Genomic DNA, 24,821 nt, shown 5'->3' on the forward strand with positions numbered 1-24,821 from the left:
CTTGATTTGAGAATTTTATAACCCCTCTGAAGATCCCTGGAAATACTCAGGGGTGTCAAAGCCCAGGCTGGTAATCACTGCTATAATGACATGTCCTGTTCCCCTAGCCTGCAGGAACAGTATTACCCTAGAGTTCCATGTGGACCCAAATTGGCTCACTGCTATTTACTAGACTATTCTTTAAGGCCTTAAACAGAATAATAATACATTCCAAAGGGCAGCACACCTGAAAAGCTAGCCTCAGGGACAGTGTCAGTTTATTTTCCTGGTTACCTGGCTATGGTAGCAGGACCTGGGCATTTGCAGCTGTTACTGGGACCACTGCTGAAGCAATAGGCCTCCCAGCATATTAGTTAAGTGGAGAACCTGAAGCAATGGAAGCTCATCCATGGTTCATGCTTGCTGTGTGCTAGGATAATCATTTGTCTTTAAATGTGTCCCTATGTGGACACAGCACCATCCTCATTCAAAAGATGAGATTCTGAAGCTAACGGCCTGTTACGGGATCATGGTCACAGAGCCAGGATTCAAACTTGAATCTTGCTAACAGAAGCCCTGCTTTGCTGACCACCTTGCAGTCCTCGTGGGAGGGGCCACCTTCTCTGAAACCCATGCCTCTTTGTTTCTATTCTGGATTTCTAGACTTCCCTAAAACTTTCATCTCAGCATCCCAAAAATAGCCTTGCCTAATAGAACTTCCAGAAAAGACTGTAGACTCTACTTTTGCTATCCCAGGTGAGTGTCAGGAGCTGCCTGTCCCTCTTATATTTGACATGTGGCTAGTCTCTGAAGAATTGGATTTCTAATTTTAAACCTCTTCCTGTGGTGCAAACTACCATACTAGATGGCACACAGCATACGGGAAGACATTATCTGTGGGAAGTTTCAGGGCCTCCACTTCCCCAACTTCTGCAAGAGCACTTGGAGCCTGGCGTTGGTGGCACACGCCTTTAATCCCAGCACTTGGGAGGCAGAGGCAGGCGGATCTCTGTGATTTCCAGGCCAGCCTGGTCTCCAGAGTGAGTGCCAGGATAGGCTCTAAAGCTACACAGAGAAACCCTGTCTCGAAAAACCAAAAAAAAAAAAAAAAAAAAAAAAAAAAAGCACTTGGATCCAAGTTACTCTGAAGATGAGGGAGATGAGGGTGTGGCTATGAGAGACGCTTACAGGAAAGGAAAATGGTAACTTCCACCCAGAAATGCTTTGGCCTTTGCTGGACTGAGACAAGACACAGGCTACACTGAAACTCTAGATCACTCATGTACTGTTTCCCCAAAGTTCTAAAAACTCCCTGATGTGAGGCTCCAAAACAATTGGGAGGCTGGAAAGTAACATGTAGCACGTCTATGAGGACAGGATGAGGGGTGGAGGAAACTCTTCTCAAATCAGAAGCTACACGGTTTATGCAGGAGCAGCTGCGTCTTAGAAAAGGGAGTAACTCGATGCTGTCTGGGAAAGGGTGAGCCAGTGCTGGTGAGCGTCTTCCCAATTCCCATCTGGTCTGGGCGGCGATCACACTTGCCCCATCATGGAACAACACAAGTCTCAGTTTTAACATGGTGACTCAGATTAAGAATGTGGGCTCAGGGGCCAGAAGTCTGGATTGAAATGCCAGTTTGTCAGTAACAATTTAGGGGCCTCGGGCCCACCTCTGTAAAACCGAGGTTTAAATGAGAGACCTGACAGTACAGACTCAGGTAAATATGCCTTTGGAGGCAGAATGTGTCATCATGTCAGTCTCTGTGTCTCTATGTTGTGCCAGATGTGAAACACTAAATGGACTGCAGATTGGCTAATAGGAGGCAGGTCTTCTAGAGAATGAACACTGGGTGTGAGAGACTAAAATGGTACCTCACCTGTCTGTGCAGGGCCACCCAGTGGGGAGTCTGGGAAGGCAGCTTGCTCCAGGGTCATCCAGAGATATCCAACTTACCTATGCACAGGATCCCAACTTCAGTCAGACAGAAAGGCTAATCCAAAAGGTTACATATCTCACCTCGGGAATCATCAAATAGACGATAGTGTAAGATCCTATTTGGGCTGTTATTTCTCAACATCATCTCTGGACCTTAAACTATGTAGACATTCATATATACTGCCATAATCCATCAGCTATTCCAGAAATTTTAATCTCATATTTCCAAATTAAAAAAAATCATAAATTCAAATATTTTTCCTGTTATGTGGACACTCTCCTATAATTCAGCCCTAACTGTTGCCCGAAAAATTCACAAAGCAATTTTTTTTTGTGTGCTTGTAAAATGTGTTTTAAAATTAACTGAAGATCTGATTTTAAGCATGGCCACCTATGTTCCTCCTCCACACATTCGGTGTCAAACAGTCCAACTTGCTTGTGACAGGAAGCCTTTGTGAGGTGATAACTGTTAGTGAGGGCACACTACGGGGGTCTGTGGTGTGTAAGTGCACACCTGTGAAGGTGTGAAACACAAAACCAGTTGCCACCTTCTTCTGAAGGACACAGCCATGGGCTGAGTGGTCATCACACTATTTAAGACCTTCAGAAAGAGGAGGGAGGGAGAAGGGAACTGGGATGGAGGATCGTCAGGAGGGAAGAACTGTGCATTGCTTGATGGGATTAGAATTGTAATTAGTATTGTAATAAATGCTGAATCAGAGGCCAATGATACAATCCCACCACACATTTCACCAGAAATACTTTAATTGTTCAGCATCTCACAGTTTTCATGTAACAATCTGACAGATCCATGATTCCTTCTGAAAATAAGTATGAAAAACAGCATTCCAAAAGAATGCCTCTGTCTTCATTATGGTTACTCTAGCTTGCTGCTGGTGGATCAGCAGGTGCTTGCTCCTGTGTCAGTCCCACAGTGCAGCCTCTAATGGCTCAGGAAGGCTGGGCTGCCTGGTGGACCAGCAGGTGCACACAAACACAATCTATGCTAGACAAGCTGCTTAGTGAGGGGTGAATGAACATGGCTATGCACAAGCACTGATACACCTAACATGTTACAGTATACCACCAATAAAATTACAGAAAGTGAAAACCAAGTTAAGCTGTAGCCAAATCATGGTAGAGCTCTTGTCTATGCCTGCAAAATAGTTGCCAAGATGAACAGAAGCACCTCATTTGACAGTTTTGTATATAAATTTTATTCTTAGATTTAAAGGTCTTATTTTCTGCATGAGTGTTTTGGCTGCATGCACGTATGTGCAACACATGAATGCCTGATGCCTGAAGAGTCAGAAGGTATCAGATCCCCTGGAACTGGAATTACAGATGACTTCAAGCTACCATGCCAGGTGGTTGGTGGGGAATGAATGCTGGTCCTCTGCAAGGCAGCAAGTGCTCCTTAACCCAGTACTGAGCCATCTCTCTAGACCACATTCTTTGACTTTTAAAAATCAAGATCTATGTAAAGGCACACACTGAAATGAGTGAAGCTTCTAAGGAAAGGAACAAGACTCCTAATATTAAATATGTCTGTCAAAATCAGACCTAGAAACACTGAAAGACTGTCTCAAAGAGAGATCATTTGAGAATCAATCTAGAAAGTTCCACGCAGCATTGTTCTCAAGGAATGACAGTGACAACTACTGTATATTCCTCCCTCACAGTGCCTTTCTTTATATAGGATGATTTCTCATTTTTAATCATTTTTTTATAAACAAAACAACTCTGCATTTTATTTTCAGAGAATTAAGCCAGTGACATGTTCACAGACATTAGCCATATTCAACCCTTAGACCTGTGTTTCTGCTCCTCTCCCTGAGGTCAAAGCACAGTTAGTGGCTCATTGCATGCTGGAGTTTATCATGGATCAAGAAACATTTGCTTTCTACAAAATAAAGTATCAAAAGTCTATTTTGTGAGAAATAATTACAAACATATAAAAGCAGTTTAAAGAAATAAAACTCAAAATGTCACAAATGTCAATTTCAATATATAAAAAGTACAAATAGTAATTGTAGCTTTAATCTGCATATAAAAATTTGTCAAAACATTAAATACAATCCCAAGAAATGTTTCTCTTTCATCGTTATTGTAGCTAATTGGCGATTATTTAAAAAACAAGTACAACAAAACAAAAAGGAGGCACCAACCCAGTAAGACCAGGGCTGTAGGGTGCCAGCCTTGAACCTACATCTGAAGAATGCATCTTCTACCTGAGTTTCAGGATGCACAGGGCTGGAATGCTGCCAAGACCACTGAGGACACACCTCTCAAACCTAAATTACACATCAGTAGCATTTTCTAAACGTGTTCTGAAGCTATCAGTCTCCTGAAAAAAATGGTTTATGGTCAATAGGTTCAAAGCCTTTCAGAAGCCCCACAAAGCCATCATACCACTGAAGACTGAGAAACCTGCAGTATGTGTGACTCTGAGAAACCTGCAGTATGTGTGACTCTGAGTCAATCACGGCTGGCATGAGAAGAACCCTTTACCAGCCATGACCAGTATCATGTGGACTGCACTTTAGAAAATACTGGTAAGAGCCAGGTGGTGGTGGCATATGCCTTTAATCCCAGCACTCGGGAGGCAGAGGCTGGCGGATCTCTGAGTTCGAGACCATCCTGGTCTACAAGAGCTAGTTCCAGGACAACCTCCAAAGCCACAGAGAAACCCTGTCTCGAAAAAGAAAAAAAAAAAAAAGAAAAGAAAAGGAAAAAAAAAGAAAACACTGATAATAAGAAATGGAGGGAGAGCAGTGCAACCTTTAACCCAGCCTCAAGGCATCAAGACGTTAGTGCCTGGTGCAGGGACATTATCTGACCTTGCTTACTGGTCCTAATGAACAGATGCCACTGTTCTAACAGAGGTCTTCATTCAGGACAAGTGGCAATGATTCTTAGAGTCTCCATGACACTGACTGCACAGTAAGTGAGCTGCCAAGAGTAAGTTCTCAACATGTGTGCTTTTCCTTATCATATGGCTTCTTTTGCTCTGCAGCGAATACTTTTCCCAGTGTCCATCGATGGTTCTGCCCACTGGAATAGGATCTTTGCCTTCTCCCGGATCTCTTGTTTGATAGTCAACTTGCTGGTAGACTGTCAGTATGAAGGCTAAAGAGCTGCTCTTCCAAGAAGGCACCCCCAAGGCCATACTGTGTTTCATGTGTGCTGACTTCTTCAGGTGACAAGTGGCTCTCTCCAAGAACAAAGTCTGCAAATCTAAGAAATTTTAAATAGTTACTGTTGTCACAGAGGTTTATCTGAAAGTGTGCCTCAATGATTATCCCTTTTAATTAAGTCTGACTGTGTCAGCTGAGGGAGGCATTTACACCCAGCACAGAGCCTGGCTTATGCAGTCTTCCGAAGGCAGCTACGCAGGGGAAGGTGTAAATGCGTGCAGGTTTATGAAGCTCCAGCATGCCAGGGGCATCCAGTCACTTACTCATCTCTTCCCTGTACCTTGTGAGCGAGGCGTATTGCTCAAGTCTCAGTGTCAATGCCTGGCTCCACCTACATGCCATACAAGTTGCATATTTTCTCACACCTTAGCAGCTCTCCCACAACTTTGGTATAGATGTAATCAAGAGAAATGGTTGCTTCTAAGCGGCAATGTGTGCTCAAAAATACTGTGTGATTTTCAAATCAATCAGAACATGAGCTGTGGCCAGAGGAGGACTTACTTTTTAGGAGCCTGGAGTCTGGAGACAGCCAGCCAGGAGGGGAAGTCGGGCCTGCAGCAGGCACGGCGCAGTTCCTCAAGAGCGCTGGCTGTTGCAGCCTCAGCTTGTTCCCTGTACTCATCGTCTGTGAGAAACCTCACCACCAGAGGTTCTGTTGCGAACCAAGACCTCATTTTCCTAAAACACATGATATCTGGTTGCCAGACTCCAATCCTTATGGCATACAAGAATACGTATCTTAAATATCAACAATAATATCCATGAACTCCTGTACATCACCCTGTGCTTTCCATTGTCCTATGACTGAGGAGAGAAAACAGGCAGCACTGGCTTACTGTGTTTCCCTGCTTACCTGACCATCATAGTAACGTCTTAAGGCCTTTAAGAATCTATTTCTGATTGAGATGTTGATTTTAAATATTTAGTGAGTTCTAATCACACAACTAGACAAAAATTCTGGCTTCCTTACTCTCCTGATTGTCTTTGTCACAAACAGAAACAAGCTTTCAGTATATCCTTTTATGGAGACCAACGGGGACATGCACAGCTTACTACAAGAAACTGATCTGTGGGCTATCACTTCCACCTAGTGGTGGAATCTCTGACTAACCCGACAAGGAGAGGAAGCACCATAAAGATCCTGTATGGAAAAGAACTTACATTATTAGTTCTTTGGTTACATACACACTAAGAAGCCAGGGACTAGATTTTCTTTTCCAATCAGAAAAGTTATAAATAGCATAATAACGTAACAATATGTACTTTAGGACTTCAAAAGGCTAATAAGGACATGTTCCTGATAACAGTTGTGCCACATTGGGGAAGTCTTAAAAATGTTTGCAGGTGACTTCAGATATAACTTAGTAGAGATTTCCCAGGGCTTAAAAACACACATTTTTTTTCTTGAGGGCTGAGACCATAAAGATCTCTTCCCTCTTAAGGTTTGTCTAAGGGTTGATGAACTGGACTGCAGAACCAGTGACATTGTTTCTTTCTCCTCTTCTGAATACCTGGCCAGATTTCCTACAAGAAGAACCAGGCTCTGAATACCCGGCACAACCCAGCTTAAGGGTGCACTCACAGCCTGAATGGGCCAATCCTTTCTCAGCTCTACCTCACTGTGTCACATGAAAGGAAGGAATGCAGTATCACTGTCTCTTAGTCACTGTACAGATGAAATGGGACATTTATGCAAATTGCTCATCAGCTAATCCAAAGAATCAGGAACATATATGTAATATGTAAACAGCTTTATGCAAATGAGAAAGTCTGATGCAAATGTCCAGACATTCTTTGTCTGGTCTATTGTTTAACTTATAAGTTCCTACTTTATTCCCTATGTTTTCATATAACTACACTTTAGCAAAATTTAAAGCAGACAGCATAACAGTACATATGGATTGTTACAGAATGCCCCACTGATCCATAATGGAGCCATTATGCAAATGATGAGGTGTAGACAGAAGTTTCTGTCTGGCCTGGTCCTGCTGCTGTTCAGTCCCAAATAAACATACAAAGTAATTATAAACTGTTTGGCCTATGGCTCAGGCTTCTTACTGGCTAGTTCTCTCTAAATTATTAACCCATTTCTATTATTCTATGTATTTCCACGTAGTCCTGGCTTACCAGAAATGCCCAGGCAACCTATCTTCCCAGTAGCTACATGGCGTCTCCCTGTATAATCACTCTGTGTGTTCCTCTTCCAAGAATTCTCCTAGTCTGGTAGCCCTGTCTACATTTGCTGCCTGGCTAAATCCTGCCTGTCTATTGGTTGAACAGCTTTATGCATCAACCAATAAGAAACACATATTCACAGCTTAGAGAAGGACATCCCTCATCAATGAGACATACTTGCTACTGGCAAGACAGCTGGGTGGCTAAGGGAAGGAGAAAGGAACTCTACCTTGGGTTCCTTGGGCCACAGACTGGCAAAGATGATGGCCTGCAGGCTCCTCCTGGTGGAGGGGTCTCTAATAATCCCAGATCAGGGCAAAGATCCAAGCCCCTTGGTCTCAATGTCTCCCACTTGTACTGCTGCTATCTTTTAGCCTGTCACTTCCCTCTACATGGGCACCCTGTACTGTCACTGATGCTTTTACTCCAATGACACTGCCACACAGGTAGCCACCAGGTCCATAAACTACCCGTCACCATGGAGTCTCCTTCCTCATTACCATTTACTAAACATCTATTAACTCCCTTTACCAGCCTTAATCTGACTCTTCTGCTACAAGTCTCTATCAGTGTCTGCCTGAACCACAGCAATGTCGAAGAATGTCTTCTACTGTAGGAGCCTCCCCGATTCCCAACCCTCTATGCCAGAAAGCAGATGGGTCTATCCCACCAGCCAACAATTGCTCATTGCCTCAAGTTTAATTTTCATTTGTCAGGTGTATTTTTTATTTTTCATTAGATTAACTGCCAATTGTACCGTAAGAATTACATTTGAATTCCAGTCTACATTTGCAATTTTCCTGGAATATCAGATTGAAAGCAGGATCCACGTATACACATAGCGACAATCAGCTCCTGCTGGTTTTAACTACTGCCTTTTCGATGGGGGTGCAGTGCAGAATTTCCCACTGCCTCACTCCTGTCCTGGCCAAAGCATTTGGATTTATGTATTCTGTGTAGGCAGGCATCAGAGAGAACTAATGGAAATACATACTGGTTAGCCCCTGACCACTGTCCCCACCCCACCACCCACCACCCCTGTATACAGCACCAGACTAGATTCCACACCTCCCCTGTCTGGTCATAGCACACCTCATTCACTGTACTGACAGCACTGGTACCTGATGATGGCAGTATGTGGGTCTTTGTCTGGAAAGCATTTGTCCAAGGGTCATTATGGGTCATTACTAAAGAGTCAACTCGATGATATCTTTCCAGGAAGTCATTTATAGATTCACACCACTTTAGTCCCTGAGCAAGCATTATTTTCATACTTACAGGGTACTTAAGTGTGGGGTCTGAAGGGGCAGCTCAGTGGCTAAGAATGCCAACTGCTCCTCCAGAGGACTGTAGTATGGTTACCAGCACACACATCGGGTGGCTTGCAACTGCCTGTTACACAGGACTTGATGCCCTCTTCTGGCCATTCTGGATACCCACAAACATAGCACACACACACACACACACACACACACCACTCCTGACACACACACACACACACACACACACACACACACACACACACACCACACATACAGCACACACACCACACCACACACTATACACACCACACCACACACATACACACCACATTACATATACCACACACTGACACACACTATACACACACCATATACAGACACACACACCAAATTCACCACACACCACACACACATAGCACACACCATAACACACACAGACACACATACACACCACATACCAAACACCACACACACACACACACACACACACACACACACACACACACACACCTCTTTTGAAAGGCAGAAGATATATAAATGTATGCCCACATCTCAGTGCCATCTCCATCTGTGCTCCTGACACAGATCTATATACTAAGGAACATATTGTGTCAGCAGAAGTTACCTCATTTTTCCTTTTGTATCTTCACAAAGCCTAAGCCTTAATTTAAAACCTAAAACAAAGCCAGCCCTTAATAAAATGATTTGAATAACTCCTACTAATAATTTATGATACATTTTCTCCCAATTCTTATCTCATGAGCACAATTAATATCACCATAGCAATCTTGGTTCTAATGAAAAGAAATGTATGATAAAGGTAGAAATTTAGGCAACTCGGAGCCCAAGCAATTTTGCCACTGGTTTTAGTGAGCTCTAACTACTTAGTAATTGGTGTTTGAATTCAATGGAGATGGGAGTAAAGCTTAGAGCTCTTTTTCCTCCTGTTATTTGAGAGTGAAGCTTCCAAACTAAACATGATTACTTGTAAGATGTAACCAAAGTATCTCTTAAACCAATAAATAAAACCAGAGCTCAAAATGTCATAGAAAAGATACCCACCACCTCAGATAGCTGAATGCTCTCAGTGGATAGCGCAGGCTCCAGGAAAACAGGAGGAGGACCATGACAGCATAGGCAAACAGAGGCACGGCCACACCGGTGTAGACCAGGACCAGGGAGAGGAACCGCAGTGTCCACATCAGAAGGCCTCTGCTCCACTCGTCAGCGAGAGGCCCATGCCTGTAACAGGCGGCAAAGCTACAAAGCCCAACAACCAAGATGTAGCCTGGAGATACAGAAGAAGGGCAATAATTTAAACCTGAAATTGAGAACCTATGTGGAATATCTGGCAGAGCCTTGATTGAAAAATAACATCTATTAGAAAACCTCAATTTAAAAAATGAAGAAAACAAGAAATATTTCCTTTTCCTAATGAAGGTTGAAAAAAACGCCCTTGTACTGAAGTGCACAGGCTGCCTTTTCAAGGTGTATTAAAATTATCTGTCTGTATGTTTACATGTGCTTGGTACCCACAAGGGCCAGAAGAAGACGCCAATGCCCTGGAACTGGACTATGGGCAGCTGTAATCTAACCAATCTATGTGCTGGAAATAAACTCGAGGCCTAGAAGAGCAGCAAGTACTCTAAACCACTGAGTGGTCCTTCCAGCCCAATAGGCTGACATGTAATAATTTAAGATATATACTGATAATTACAATATTGCATAGTCAAGTCTTTTTAAGTCCAATAACCTGGGTGGACAAATGGTTCATGGTTGCTTTGGTCAAAAGTAAGCCAGTGGATTTCGCACACTGCTATAAACCCTACTTTTAATTTTTATCTTCTAGTCACTAAAGGTGAATGTTATTTTATAGAGGAGCAGGTAGCCACTCTCTGCTAGTCACACGCAATACATCGTTACCAATGGTGTGACACTGAAGGTTCCAGTGCCATTAGATGGGAAGCTACATCACTTCTAATGATTCCCACCACATGCTTAATCTGTTTCTAAGCAACCCTTGAGGTTCAATTTCTTATTTGCAGTAGATGCAGAAGAGAAATGTTAAATGATGCCACAAAACAGGCACAGGCTGCCTCACTCGGCTTCTCCAGCACACCTCTGTGACCAAAGGAACCATAATGGACCAAGAGTTATCGGGTCTACCCAATGCCTCAGAGGCTCAGCATGGCATCCAGGTTATTCAGCCAGGTAGCAAGGGTAACTGGAAATCATAATATGACCCAGGAAATAGGTGATTCTATGCAATTATTAATCTTTAATATTTACGAGTGAGGTTAAGGATATAACTCAGTGGCAGAACAGATGCCGAATTTACATGCCATCCTGGGTACCATCCCTAGCACTAACAACAGTAATTAATAGTTATTTGGTTATATATAAAATGCTCTTGTTTTTTGGAGACAAAGAGTAAAGAACTTCGAGGGGTATTCCATATTACAGGTAAATCACAACTATATTAATATAATAGGAAAGTAGGCTAAAAACAAAGTGTTTAAGATGAATTGTTTTTGTTTTAGCAACATTGTCCTTATGTGTGAAATCTGATGCCAATGAGGTTCCAGTTCCCATTATTTCCCAACAAAATCAAAGAATCTTGTAACACAGAACAAGGGGATGAAGTGGTAACATTCTTCTTGGTTTCTGAAAAGTCAAGTTTCCATTAGTTATCCTTCCCACCTTTTATACGGGATCCCTAAAGAAAGAGAACTGAGAGGTGAAGGGAAAGCCACCTTTAAAGGCATTTACAGCTTAGCTTGGATGTGGCTAGAGTTTGGCCACATTTCTGAAGTATTTTTACTCTTTTGAGGATTTGTACAAAAAAACTAAGGATGATTAGAAAGGAAAGTAGTTTAGAATGGGATCTAAATGAACTAAAACACTAACTATGGGAATGAAATAAAATATTATTTTTAATTGCACCTCTCCTTAAATCAAATGAAGATTTATATGGAGAGAAAAACATGTCAGAAGTCCTCTGCTTGCACTTTTCAACCTGACCAATGATAGACGGTTCTTTTGTGTATTTACCTACCTAATACATATATTCTGTTTCCATACCACAGCCACTTCAGATCTTCCATCAACTGGCACACAACATAAACTGAAGCAAACCAACAACCAATCATTAGCGCCCCAAACGTGCTATACTGTGTGCGGAAGAAAATAAATGACACAATATATATGTATATTGGCTCATTCACTCTCATAAAAATAGAAGCAAACAAACAGATTCTTTGTTCTAGAAATGTCTAGGTCAAGTCAAAGTTAAGTACTTATCTACTACTCTCTGAGTCTCACTGTTCAAGGCATGGTCATCAGAGGAGAGTCATTTCACATAGGAGCTTACTGGCATGTAGATTTAGGTCCCACTGCTAGACTACAATCTACATTTTAACAAGCCTCTCAGTTGGCTAACATGTACATTAAAGTTGAAGAGCATTACTAAAAAGTAAAAATTATATCAAGACAATGCTGGTATTTAGAGCTTTAACCACAGTTAACACAAAAATTATAATCATGAATCAATACTTATTTCTTTGGGACATTATTTTATTGAAGGCATAGAGGAGAAACAAGGAGAACAAAGAAGCCAGATGAAGTACCACCATTATATAAAGCCCCAAAGACTCAGGATCACTCTCCCAAGATACATTTCAAAAAGGGCACCAAAAACATCACCAAACAGTATAATCTTACATATTACTAATAAACACAAAGTCCAGAAACAGACACATTCTAAGGTCAATGTGTACAGCAGTGGGGCACAGTTGAATTAGGAAGTGTCACAATATGAATTAATTTTGATTAACTTTTTAATATCTCTAAAAGCTTGGTTCCCATTTTTTACTCACTTGCATATAAGATACCTACCTTTGGAATGTATCTCTTAGCCATCAGAAGGACAAAGACTGGTGTCATTAGAACACCTAACACGGTACCCGAAGAGTAATAGAAAGCAGGACTTCTGTCAAGACAGAGAAAAAGGCCACATCAACACCAAGCAGCATTTTCAGTAATAAAAACTGAAAAAATATCATAATGTTCAATGTGGCAATAGCTGCCAGTAAGGAATATTAAGAAAGAAAAACTAGCCACATTTCTTATAGCTAACATTGAAATTGCAATCTGAGAGTTTCAGTAAATAGACTGCTGCTAAATGTGTGAGTTATCTTCTATATTCAGAATGTGATCCAACAATATATGCACCTGTCACATAGCAAGCACTTGCCTGAGAATTTCCAGATACCCACAGCTAAATCTTACAGAGGGCAAAACTGATATATCAAGAAGTTAAAACACTTTTCCAAGTGAGTCAGCTGCTAGAGGATTCAGGACATCAGCCTGGCTCATCAGCATCTAGGCTTTCCTTTTCCTGCTACAGACCCATCATCCAGTCAGAAAAGCTGGCAGACAATACTACCTGACCACCTGACCACACCCTAAAGAAGAGCTCAAAAGTGAGCAATAGTAAGAATGGGGGAGAAATACTGGTACAAATCAGGCTGGGCAGGTTAATAAGTAAATATTGACAAGAGAGTGGTTTTTATAAGCTAAGTTACAAGAAACAAAACATCAGGGTACCACATGCATCCAAGAAGCAAGTATTTGTCACATCTAATATCCAAAGTCAGACCCACCAATCCAGGAGACAAATCTAATGCAGTAAGACAGCAAGCACCTGGCATCAAAAAAACTGAGCATAAACTTGGCACTCCTAAGAACAAGTCCAGTGATAATGGATGTGAGTTCTATAATTGACAAAATAAGAAGAGAAGTACTAACATGATGTACTTTGCACCATGTACGTATCTGCCATGCAAGCAGATGATTATATGCTGCCTTCAGCTCATCATCTGTAAACCCAGAAGAACCACAAACAAAAATGTGCAGTGGTGTGCAAATATTCAACACAGATTCAGAAACAATGTATATGCCTTTGAATCAGAACACTACAGTTACAAAAATGGACACTTACTGGCTCAAAGTCTTTGCATAAATGAAGAGGAAAATGCCTGCCATAAACACAAGGAGGAGTTTGAAATCCACAACTGGAAAATAAAAAGATACAAACACCAAAGATGTTTTGTGTCAGCATATAAAGTTGTCAACTTAATGAAAGTCCAGTCAACTATGATGACAACAGACTTACTGTTTCGATCCATGCTTACTGTGTAGGTAAACACCCTCCCGATGGGCTTCACAGAGAAGCATACGGTTTCTCCGTATGGAGTGATGAGCATGGTCATTTTGTTAGACTCCTCTGGTGCCCAAAAGTTATGAATAACACATCTGATGAATGACAGAATGCCTTCTGGATGCTGGCAATTATGATTTCCTGTGATATAGACAAATCTGAGCAGGCCTCGACTGGTAACTGTCACCTACAAAACAAGAACAGAATCACAACCTTCCCCATAGCTCTAACAGAGGGTGAGAACTCAGGAATCGCTGAGGGAAGACGGCTCTGATGCACAGGCTAGGGTTCTGGTCCTGAGCAGCTAGACCATCATACACTTGCATTTAGCTTACAGATGCCTTGGGGAGTGAATGTTTTACCAGGTGTGACAGTGCATATGTGGCTGTAGTCCCACCACTTGGGACTTGGAGACAATAGGTCACAAGTTTGAGGTCACACTGAAGTTAGCAGCATGGAGGTGCTAGGGACCTTGGTGTGAAGGTCGAACTGACTGAAGTGTTTAGAGAATGGGAGAACTGTAGGCTGCAGGCATCAACTTTAAAAAGGATTGTATTACAGTGAGAAGTAGAGAAATAAAAAGAGTTAGAGCAAAAAATGGAGTCTACAGAACTGTGACGTTTTCCAAATGGAAAAGTACTACTGTCACCTCTTTGTGAGAATCATGCAGTGGAGAGGGAAGTGCTTTGGGGATGACGTGAGCAGGCAAGGATGGGGGTATGACCCAGTGTACCCGTCAAGGGCTCAAACATACACATCTCCTCCATGGCTGACATTTTGTCCCCACAGGCAGGGAGGGGAGAGAGCATGTGCTGGCGGGTGCGCACAGGTGGGTGGACAGTGAGAAAAAAGCTAGCGTACAATCGTTTCTGATTATGGCCATTTTTCTTTTTCTTTCCCATCAAGACCTCAATCTTTACATTTTTTTAAAACTGAAAATAATTTTTTTCTCATCCAACACACTGTCATCATGGCTTCCCCTCCCCACAACTTCTCCCAGATCCTCCTCACCCACCCACCCACCCAAATCCACACCCTTTTTCCCTCTGATTAGAAAATAAGCAGTCATCTAAAAATAAATGAATAAATAATAAAAATGCACAAGAAACCCATCTAGAGACACATATTCACAGACACAAATGCCATAAAAACCCATAATTGGAAAACAGGATACATAAGTAAAAGACCTATAAGAATAATAATTTTTTTAAAACCCCATAAAAAAATCATTGAATTCATTTGGTGTTGCCCTTCTACTGCTGGACATGGGGCCTGCCCTTATGTGTGGTTTGTATACCCAGTGAAACCCCAGTGGAGAAAATTAACTTTTCTTTACGCAGTTGTCAATTGCAGCTAGCTTCTCAGGTGGATATGGGGGCATGCGTCTACTTCCCCTCTCGATGTCGGAACCCCATCTGGCTTAGACCTGTACAGGCCCTGTGCATGCTGCCAGAGTCTCCGTGAGTTCATATGAGCATCAGTCCTGTCATGTCTAGAAGGCCTTGTTTCCTTGACATTTTTCACCCTCTCTGGCTCTTACAATCTTTCCAACTCCTGTCCCACAGAGGATTTCTCCCCATTTTTAATGAAGTAGAAGAATCATCAGCCGAGAATGAAGACGGGGAGGAGGTGTTGGAGTTGTGAAGTCAGTCATTTGGTGAAAAGAGCAGAATGAATGAAGAGGGTGTGCGGTATGGATTACCGCAGCTTTCCTGTCCCAAAAGCTCGCTGGAAAAATGTACAAGATTCTGGGCACAGTGGCACAAGAAAGCACATGAGCCTCAAACATCTTCTTCTCCCAGAAAGGGTACAAGTCGCCACCATGTCCTGGGACAAGGGCAGACTATCCCTCAGCCTACAGCACTCCTTCCCCAGTCAACCCACAGGCAATTCTCTTGACCCAAGCCCCTCTGAAATGTCACATTCTCAATGTGTGCTCTCATCACTTTTTATTATTACTGCCTCTTTGTGTTCACTTAGAGCAGGGGTTCTCAACTGTCCTAATGCTGTGATCCTTTGATACAGTTCCTCGTGTTGTGGTGACCCCCAACCATAAAATTGTTTTGTTGCTACTTTATAACTGTAATTTTGCTATTGTTATTAATCATAATATAAATATCAGTGCTTTCTAATGGTCTTGTGAAAGGGTTGTTTGACCCACCCCACATAGGGTTGTGACCCACAGGTTGAGAACCACTGACTTGATGTCGTATTTATTAGAAATGGTCGGGGGAAAGCCTGCATAGATGTAAAAGGAGTTAATGTCCTCTCCCACATAACACCTCCTTGAGCCCCCATATGCCCCTTAAGCTATCTCTCATCCTTTTACATCACCTGTGTGTCATACAAAATAAATGTTTAAACCCCAAGGGGATGCATTTTAATTCCACACTCTTAAGACGTGATATAAAAGTAGGCCCTAACCTGCACAGTCGACCACATATATGTCCACTCTATTTGCCAATTTTGATTGTAGCAGTAACAGTCTGACACCGTCGTTTTAATTAAGTCTGTTTCCTTCAGAGACTTACATCTGGGAACTGAAAGATAAAAAATAAAATGAATGGGTTTCCTAAGTATTTAATTAATTTAATATGTTCAAAGGGAGACTGTCATAGTTTGTAGTATTCTATGACCAAAAATTCTTCTACGTGGTGATTAGAGGCCTTCACTTTTCTCAGTCTAGCAAGTGTCTGTCTGAAAGTGTCACATCCAGAATCAACACTCTTAGGTCATATGTGAGCATTGCACACACACACAGAATAGCATGTCTTTGGTCCTAGAGTAGATGGCGAGAGTTTTGGAGAAGCTTCTTAGAAAAGAAATGTGAGCAGAAGACTCAAGAATAAGTGGCAAGCAATAAAACAGTATCAGGACAGAGAGATGACAAATGTGAGCATTATCAAATGAGCGAAGTCATGGTGGGTCAGCTCTGGGAGAAGCAAGCAAGGATGGAGTCAGCAGATGCAAGGAGCCATCTGAACACCTCAGCTGGAGGTAAACATAAGAAATCTACATTTCACCCTGAAAACAAAGCACAAAAGAACTCCAGGTAAGTATCAAAGACATACAGGAAACAGATGACATTAAAAAAGGTTTCAACTCAACTGTCTACTTAGGTCTGGGCAGGATAGTCACCAATTATCAGACAGAGGTGCCCACAACAGGATGAGGCATCTATCACCTCCAGGCCCCATAGGGAGGAGAGGACCCAATTACTTAGGGTATGAATTGAGGAGGGTGCAAGAACAGATTTCAGAGCTCTTGGGAGAGAAACCAACACACTTTGCAGAGTCAGTGGATGAAGGAGATGACGATGTGAAGGTTTCTAGTGGATGGAGAGATGGTGAGCATTTTCTCAGCTCGGAAGCGCTGATGCAGAGGTAGATGTATGAGAAGAACAGAAGATGAGCTCAATTCTGGACAGAAAGACATAGGGTCAGTTTTCACTGGTTCTAAAAGAAGATAGACAGTTCTATAGCCCAGAAGATCTTTGGCTGGAGCTGAATATAGATGATAAGTATGAGTGTGAGCACACACAGAACATTAATGCAGCATTTAGCAAAGCAATCTGAGAGAGGGGGCAGGCCTTCTACTGTAGATTTCATGTGATAAATGCTACAGAAGAGTTAGAAACAGTTCCTTTTCTTCTGGGACCACTGCTGTGCTTAAATTTGAACCAAGTAAGGTCTTTGGAGTCCAAGACACTGTGTCGAACAGGAAATGCCTCTCAGGAAAAGGAAACAGGAGCAGGGAGTACTTGTGGTTACCCGGAGAAATGAGCCCTTTGCCCTACTCAAGTACAGCTAAGGAAATCTGTAGACAAACCTGAAAAGAAGTTAGAACAAACTGTTATACAAAAGCTGGGTAAGGACTAGGTAACCAGCAGCTACTAGTTGGTCATCAAAGCCACATGGAGAATAATGTAGAAAAAGCTTAATAGGTTCCTGTCTTGGCCTGAAATATCCTTTGTGACAGGCTGAAGTGAGGACAGGCACAGTCCCACCTCCTAAAACAGCTTTACCAAAGTGACAGCCCAGGATATTCTATTGTGACAGATGAATCCTTTCATTTTTCCTCTTAGCATAGTGATAAAATGCATGTACTTTTGAATTCATCAACAGAGCCTCAGCTGAAAATATAAGAATCTAGGTCAAGAGGCAGGCTCCAAAGCAGTAAGGACACTTGAGAGACTCTGCCAAGGACAGGACACCAAAAATTAAAAATGTACTGTATGCCTATACATAAGATCCCAATGAAAAGAGCAGAACCAGTGCTATGAACACATAAGACAGCCAAGGTGGAGGCCTTCTTGGATACAACTGAGATACACACAGCTCAGGGGCAGCATGCCCAAAGGAGAAGCCTTAGGACATCTAATGCTGACAATTAGCTATAGAAAAGAAGGATGTCCAAAAAAATGTGATTTAAAACTAGGATGTGCTTGAGCATCTGTGAGAATACAACAGCACACCTTGGAAGCCCCACTACCTATTGAGCCAGAGGATGGAATGGAAGGTCTCAGGCTGGCCATCCCACATCACACACCCTCTACCTCCTGCAGGGTCTCTGAACAGGAACCAGAGCTAAATTGGGCATCTAGAACTGAAAAATTTGTACACTGAAACCTTGATAAGGAATTCATTTATCACTGGGAAAGAGCACGACCCAGAAGCAGAGAACGTGAAAGGCATGGAGTTGTGAGTCCACAGCCCTAGTGTCCCAGAACTTTACACAAATGTTCATTCACAGTCTGACATTTCGTCACTAGGTGTGCTTCATGCTACGTGGGCAGGGTATGGGGGGCAGTGGTTAGAGATGCCTCCACCAATCCCTGTAACTCCTCTCTTAGTGAGTTCCATTATTTAAGGGCTGAATTTACTCCCACAGAAAACTTTGTGTCCAAGGTCTACAGAAGTATCTCCAGAGACTGGGCTTATAAACAAAGGCTCCCATCATGAAGGTTTCCCATTGGGCCCGAAGACTGTTCTCTAAATTACTGCATACCTGTAGCTCTTAAGAACAAGATGATATGTACAAGTATAGTGCCATAGCATGGATGTGGGAGCAGATACTTCCATTATGCAAGCAACATTCTTTTGTGCTTAAGATTACTCCAACAGCCTTCTACTTGGTTTCCCTACTCCCAGAATTAACTCCATGATTCCCCACAACCTTTCTTCCAATAAAGCATACAGATCTTTTATAAATAGAGCATCACTCAAGCCATTACATCCTCTAACTACTCCTGCTAACATCTACTCTCCTTCACAAAGGCCCAAGTACCTCTAATGGCCTCCTCTTCCTCTACCTCTTGCTTGAGGGTTCCACCTGTATCAGTCCACCGACCCTCCTCAAATTACCAGCTTATTCCTGCCTCAGGTCTCCTTGGACTGCAACTTTCTTCCCCTAGATCCTGGCAGGGCTTACCTGTCAATAGCTGGTATGTTTGCCCTCATGCCACCTTCTCTGAGTCATGTCTAAGCATGCACAGACAACTATGCTCACTTACTTTCACTGACTGCCGTCTTCATCTTACACGTATACTTCTTGTCTTACTCTTTCTATGGAGTTACTGAATCCTGCAACATTCAGGAACTTGTCATTTGCACATGTGTTGCAATCTGAGGGATTAGAGGATTACCGGAGCGAGCATTACCTAGCCAGTGAAAACAGAACCAATTTCTGTGAAGAATGGCCAGGACCAGAGGAGGTGCACTGAGCCCTCCTCCTAAAACCTCCCTTGCAGTATTACTCCTGTATTCAGTCTCCATGCCACCCATTCCTGGGCCCATGCAGCAAGGAAGGCAAGTGAGAAGTCACCAGTATACCCTGAACTAGAGGGCAAGGTTGGTCACACCTAACAGCCTCTGGCTAAGGACCACCTTGCTTACTGGAGTAAGATGGTATCTCAGAGTTGTTTTGATTTGCATTTCCCTGATGACTAAGGATGTTGAGCAATTTCTTATGTGTCTTTCAGACATTTTAGATTCCTCTGTTGAGAATTCTCTATTTAGTTCTGTACCCCACTTTTTAATTGGATTAGTTGGTGTTTTGGAAGCTAGCTTCTTGAGTTCTTTGTAAATTTTGGAGATCAGCCCTCCGTCAGATATGGGGTTGGTGAATATCTTTTCCCATTCTGTGGGCTGCTGTTTTGTCTTGCTGACTGTTACTCCAGTCAGAATAGCTAAAATCAAAAACACCAATGATAACTTATGCTGGAGAGGATGTGAAGAAAGGGGAACACTCCTCCACTGCTGGTGGGAGTGCAAACTTGTACAGCCACTTTGGAAATCACTATGGTGATTCCTCAGGAAAATGGGAATCAGTCTACCATATGATCCAGCAATTCCACTCTTAGGCATATACTCAAGAGAAGCACATTCATACAACAAGGACATCTGTTCAACGATGTTCATAGCAGCATTATTTGTAAAAGCCAGAAACTGGAAGCAGCCTAGATGCCCCTCAACTGAAGAATGAATAGAGAAAATGTGGTACATTTACACAATGGAGTACTATTCAGTGGGAAAAAAAAAACAATGGAATATTGAAATTCACAGGCAAATGGATGGAACTAGAAGAAACCATTCTGAGTGAGATAATCCAGTCACAAAAAGACAAACATGGTATGTACTCACTCATATATGAATTTTACACATAGAGCAAAGGATTACCAGTCTACAATCCACACCACTAGGGAAGTTAGGCAACAAAGAGGACGCTAAGAGAAGCAGAAAGGGACAATCTCCTGAGCTAATTGGGAGCATGAAGGGAGGGGAGAGGGAACTAGGAGAATGAGAAGGGGAGAAGAGGAGGAGTGAGGAGGACATGAGGGAGCAGGAAGGTTGAGTTGGGGGAAGAATAGAGGAGAGCAAAATAAGAGATACCATCAGAGAGGGAGCCATTATAGGTTTAAAGAGAAATCAGGCACTAGGGAAATGTTCAGAGATCTACAAGGATGACACCAACTAACCATTTAAACAACAGTGGAGAGGCTACCTTAAAACACCTTCCCCTGGTAATGAGATTGATGACTACTTTATATGCCATCCTAGAGCCTTCATCCAGCAGCTAATGGAAGTAGAAGCAGACACCCACAGCTAAACACTGGGCTGAACTGGAATCCAGTTGCAGAGAAGGAGGAGTGATGAGCAAAGTGGACAAGACCAGGCTGGTGAAACCCACAGAGACAGCTGACCTGAATATATATATAATATATATATATATATATATATATATATATATATATATATCTTGCTCCTCCTCAGACAGAGGAGGCCAAGGAAGCTTGGTTTTGACCTCAGTGTATGCTATATAAAGGACTTCCTGGTTAGAACTTGCTCTGGATTTCCCCTCTGTGTTCAACAGATTAAGGAACATGCAGATGGAATTAATCACATTATCAAAGGCCTCAATAGGGTTTATGTGAACCGATGGGACAAATGTCTCCATTTGGTTTAAATATCACGAAGCTTGTAATATTCAGCTAATGTGGTGTGGGACTGCAGTGGTCCCCCTGCTTCTGTGGCTTCACTTTCTACTTGGGTCAACCATGAAGCAAAAGAATTAAATGAAAATTTCCAGAAATAAACAATTCATAAGTTTGAAGCAACTGCTGTTAGTGTTGTTGTATTACTAGTCATTGTGACTCCTTCAGTGGTGGAGGAGTGGCACTCATGCTCAGAGCTCTGGAATTTCATTTATCTACTCAGGGGCTCAGAACGAGTCCCTGGGGGAAAGGGAGCATTACTGAACACACAAAAAAGACTCACATCCATCACCTGCTTTGTTACTAAGTCAAAAGCAAATGACTCCTCCAATGCTTTTTTGTTGTTATTAGTTTCCTAACTGTCTAAGTATGTTTAACTTAAAAGAGTTTAGTCATACATATGGCAAAAATATTCCGTCAAAACGTCAGGAGCAGGTAGTACTTAAACCTACTTATAGATTTTTCTAAAAATGAAGAATGAAAACTTCTCAAGCGCTAGCAGATGTTAAACCATTTCCCATACAAAAAAATAATTCATCAGCATTCCTCCTGGGAACCTAGTCTTCCATAGTTTTCACATGGAAAAAATGATCCTCTAATGAAACCAGAACAGCAGACACTTAAACGCAGTGCTATTCTCTTCATTAAACCTAGACTTGCCTCTTCTGGGATGGGGATAAGCAGGAAAAATAAAAATACAAAAAGCCAACAAACTGTCCTTGTGGGAGCTCAAATGCAATCAAATGGCTCCAGATGGAGTGAAGATCTTCTTGATATTTTTGGCAAATTCACATTTTTCAAAGGTGTAAGCCACATAAGTAACGTCTCTCTTGTACTAATTCCAGTACGTTGCTTTTAACCCGAATATAAATCTTGCTTTTTTATTCCTCCAATGACATGAGAACAGAACTGAAATTGGCACATCCCAACACACAGTCTGATTCTAACTTCAGGAGACATTTTCCCCTTGCCACAGAAGAATTTCAGGCTGTGAATCTGAGTGGAAACCTGGGAAGCCATTTCTGGAAACCCAGCTGAAGGGAAGCAGCTTCTATGGACCTGACCTATTGGTTTCAAATTAAGAGTTATTGGCTTGACGTTTCTCTTCCTCGGACAACTCCTGTGACAAGTGTCTGCCTTTTCTACAAAGAGGGTGACAGAGGGCTGGCCTTAGAGTTCTTCATGCCATGGCAGCGGGTATGTGCTCAAGGCAGGATCTCAGAGCTGGAAAAGGCCTTTGGCATAATCAAAGGCAAGCCTCCTGTGTTTTGGATAGCTACTACTTTATGGTAGGAAGGACCAACAGTCTTCCATCACACTCAGTTTCACTTGCCAAAGCTCCAGTTTTCTGTGTTCTACCAAGGTCTGAAAATATTAGATGGGAAACTTCTCAAAGTAATAAAATGTAAGTTCAAATAACCTTTTCCATAACATCCATTATAACTGCATTTTTAATAATTATCTTTCTCTTGCTCTACCTGACTTATAGTTAAACTTGATGACAAGTATGCATATACAGGAGAAAAAGTATATGTAAGGTTGAATACTATCTGAGGTTTCAGGCAGCCATTTAGGGTGTGTTTTTAAAAAACACATTTCCTGTGGGTGAGGGCATTTATTGTCTAGCTGTCTCATCCCAGGGTTCCTTGTAAAACCACAGCTTTTAAAGTAGCAGCAGTTCTTAGGGCTAGCCAGGCAAGGGGTTCTCACAGTATCATTGAACACTTCAGGACAGTGGTCACCTCCTACATGCATTCAAAGAATATCTGGAGTGACCATTACCACTAGGTGATACCAAATCTGTAATCCAGGTGTGACAGCTTTGTAAACCCTTCACTTGGGAGGTGGCAGCAAGACATTCAAGGCCAGCCTGGTCTATATAAAAAGGACAAGGACAACTGAGGCACAAGTTATGTCTGAAGCTAGTAGCTGCTTACTTAGCATCCATTCTCTTTCAGCCATAGACATCCTACTGACTTTGCTGGTGTGGGGAGATTATCCAACTAAAAGTCCACCCTTGACAGCCTCCCTGGAGTTCATGGGTGACCAATGCAATGAAGAATGCAAACAAGCAATCTTTCGAAGGATGTTATGGGATGCTGAAAAATAAATGTTAAATTAAGCTCACGGAGAATTGCTGAGTTTTGCAACTACAACTTCCCAAGTCAGCATCTTAAGCACCCCAACCTAGCTGCGTCCTAGGCGCCGGGTTCAAGGCGGGGCATCAGCAATGTTTTGCCTATGATCAGCCACCCGGGGCACAGCAGTCAATCTGGGACAGAATTCCGGTTTCATTATGAAGCTTTTACCCTCCTCTAGTTTTGAGTTTCATGAGATTTGTGGAGACGGATAAAATAAAGTTTCAGACATAAACTGGTGACAAGGGGCCAGCTGTGTCGGGCCCAGCGGTTTGATCCTGAACAAATCAAAATGTGAAGCATCCGGATGCTCGCAGACAGGGGCGGGGCCTGGCCGCGCCCACGCGTGACCCTGACGCCCAGAAGGGAGGCCTCCCGCCCGGAGCCGGGGTTACCTGACATCGCCGCCTCCTCCTCGCGCACCGCGACCGCGGGCAGCGTAGCCAGGGGCGGCAGCCAGAGAACCAGCCACCAGGACCACGGCAGCATCGCGGCCAGAGCAGCGGAAATGGCGCAACCTCCCTCGGCCGGGAAATCGAAGGCCAAGATGGAGGGGGCGTGGCCATCCGTGGTCCCGCCCTTCCGCGGTCGGTTGCGCAGCCGCCCCGTGGCCTCCAGGGGGCGCTCACCCGCCTCCAGGCTTCCTGGCTCTGCGTGGACCAGAACAGCCACTTAGGAAGGGCAAGCTCTTCACGAGCCGCCTCTCGGAAATAATACCAGCAAGCCCCACTTAACTAAAACCCTGTTCCCTTTCGTTCCGTTCCTGCCTTCCTCCTCTCTCTTCCTTTTCTGAAAAAGGCAACAACAAATTGGAACTTTCGATGCTTAAATAACGGCCATGTCTAAGCTCATGAACTCAGCACCTTTCCAAAAAAAAAAAAAAAAAAAAACCGAAGGATGATAAAAGCTCACTATTAATATAGCGTCTCTTTAAGAGGTTTGGAGGCTGGAGAGATGGTTAAGAGCACTTACTGCTCTTCCAGAGGATCCCCGTTCAGTTCCTAGCACCCACATGGCAGCAGCCCACACTGTCTGCAACTCCAGTTTCAGGGAATCCAGTGCCCTCTTCCGGCTTCTGCAGGCATAATGTACACCAATACGCACACAAGTAAAATACCCATAAGCTTAAAGTAAGTAAAACTTCTTGAAGAACTGAGATTGTGAAAAAGAAAAAGTGTTCTAAACATAACCTGCCTGGCAAAGAGTCAGCCTACTGAAACCCCAAGAAACTTGAATCCCCCCAGGAATACCACACTGAGAGAAGGGAAAGCCTAAAGCCAGTGCCAGCTGCAGGGGAATGTGCCCTCCTAGAGAGAGATCCGCAGAATATTGACAATTAGCTTAGTTCTGTGTAAAGAACAAGCGTTCTTTGGTCTCTGGAAACCTTTCAGTGTATTCCATGCATGGCATTCCATATACGGTAT

At 42.8% G+C, this 24,821-nt stretch overlaps 1 protein-coding gene across 1 annotated transcript; it reads right to left on the reverse strand.

The window, feature by feature from the left end:
- Window positions 1-2,658: 2,658 nt before the first annotated feature.
- On the reverse strand, window positions 2,659-23,932 carry Nemp2 (nuclear envelope integral membrane protein 2). The gene is made up of 9 exons (XM_027396851.2): window positions 23,793-23,932; window positions 16,192-16,307; window positions 13,723-13,954; window positions 13,549-13,621; window positions 12,444-12,537; window positions 11,605-11,719; window positions 9,612-9,837; window positions 5,614-5,790; window positions 2,659-5,152 (listed from the first exon to the last, which is right to left on the reverse strand). Exons 1-9 carry the CDS (start codon window positions 23,884-23,886, stop codon window positions 5,014-5,016), a joined length of 1,266 nt encoding a protein of 421 aa, XP_027252652.1. The 5' UTR covers window positions 23,887-23,932; the 3' UTR covers window positions 2,659-5,013.
- Window positions 23,933-24,821: the final 889 nt, after the last annotated feature.

Source organism: Cricetulus griseus, chromosome 2 (assembly GCF_003668045.3).
Source record: "Cricetulus griseus strain 17A/GY chromosome 2, alternate assembly CriGri-PICRH-1.0, whole genome shotgun sequence".
Taxonomy (NCBI): Eukaryota; Metazoa; Chordata; class Mammalia; order Rodentia; family Cricetidae; genus Cricetulus; species Cricetulus griseus.

Bases quoted from the DNA above. Each gene is read 5' to 3' on its own strand.
- Nemp2 (XM_027396851.2), bottom strand. From the start codon at position 23,886: ATGCTGCCGTGGTCCTGGTGGCTGGTTCTCTGGCTGCCGCCCCTGGCT. The intron at 16,308-23,792 runs GTAACCCCGGCT...TTTATCTTTCAG, and splicing joins GGAGGAGGCGGCGATGTCAG to TTCCCAGATGTAAGTCTCTG. The intron at 9,838-11,604 runs GTAGGTAAATAC...CTGTATCTCCAG, and splicing joins AAACAGAATATATGTATTAG to GCTACATCTTGGTTGTTGGG.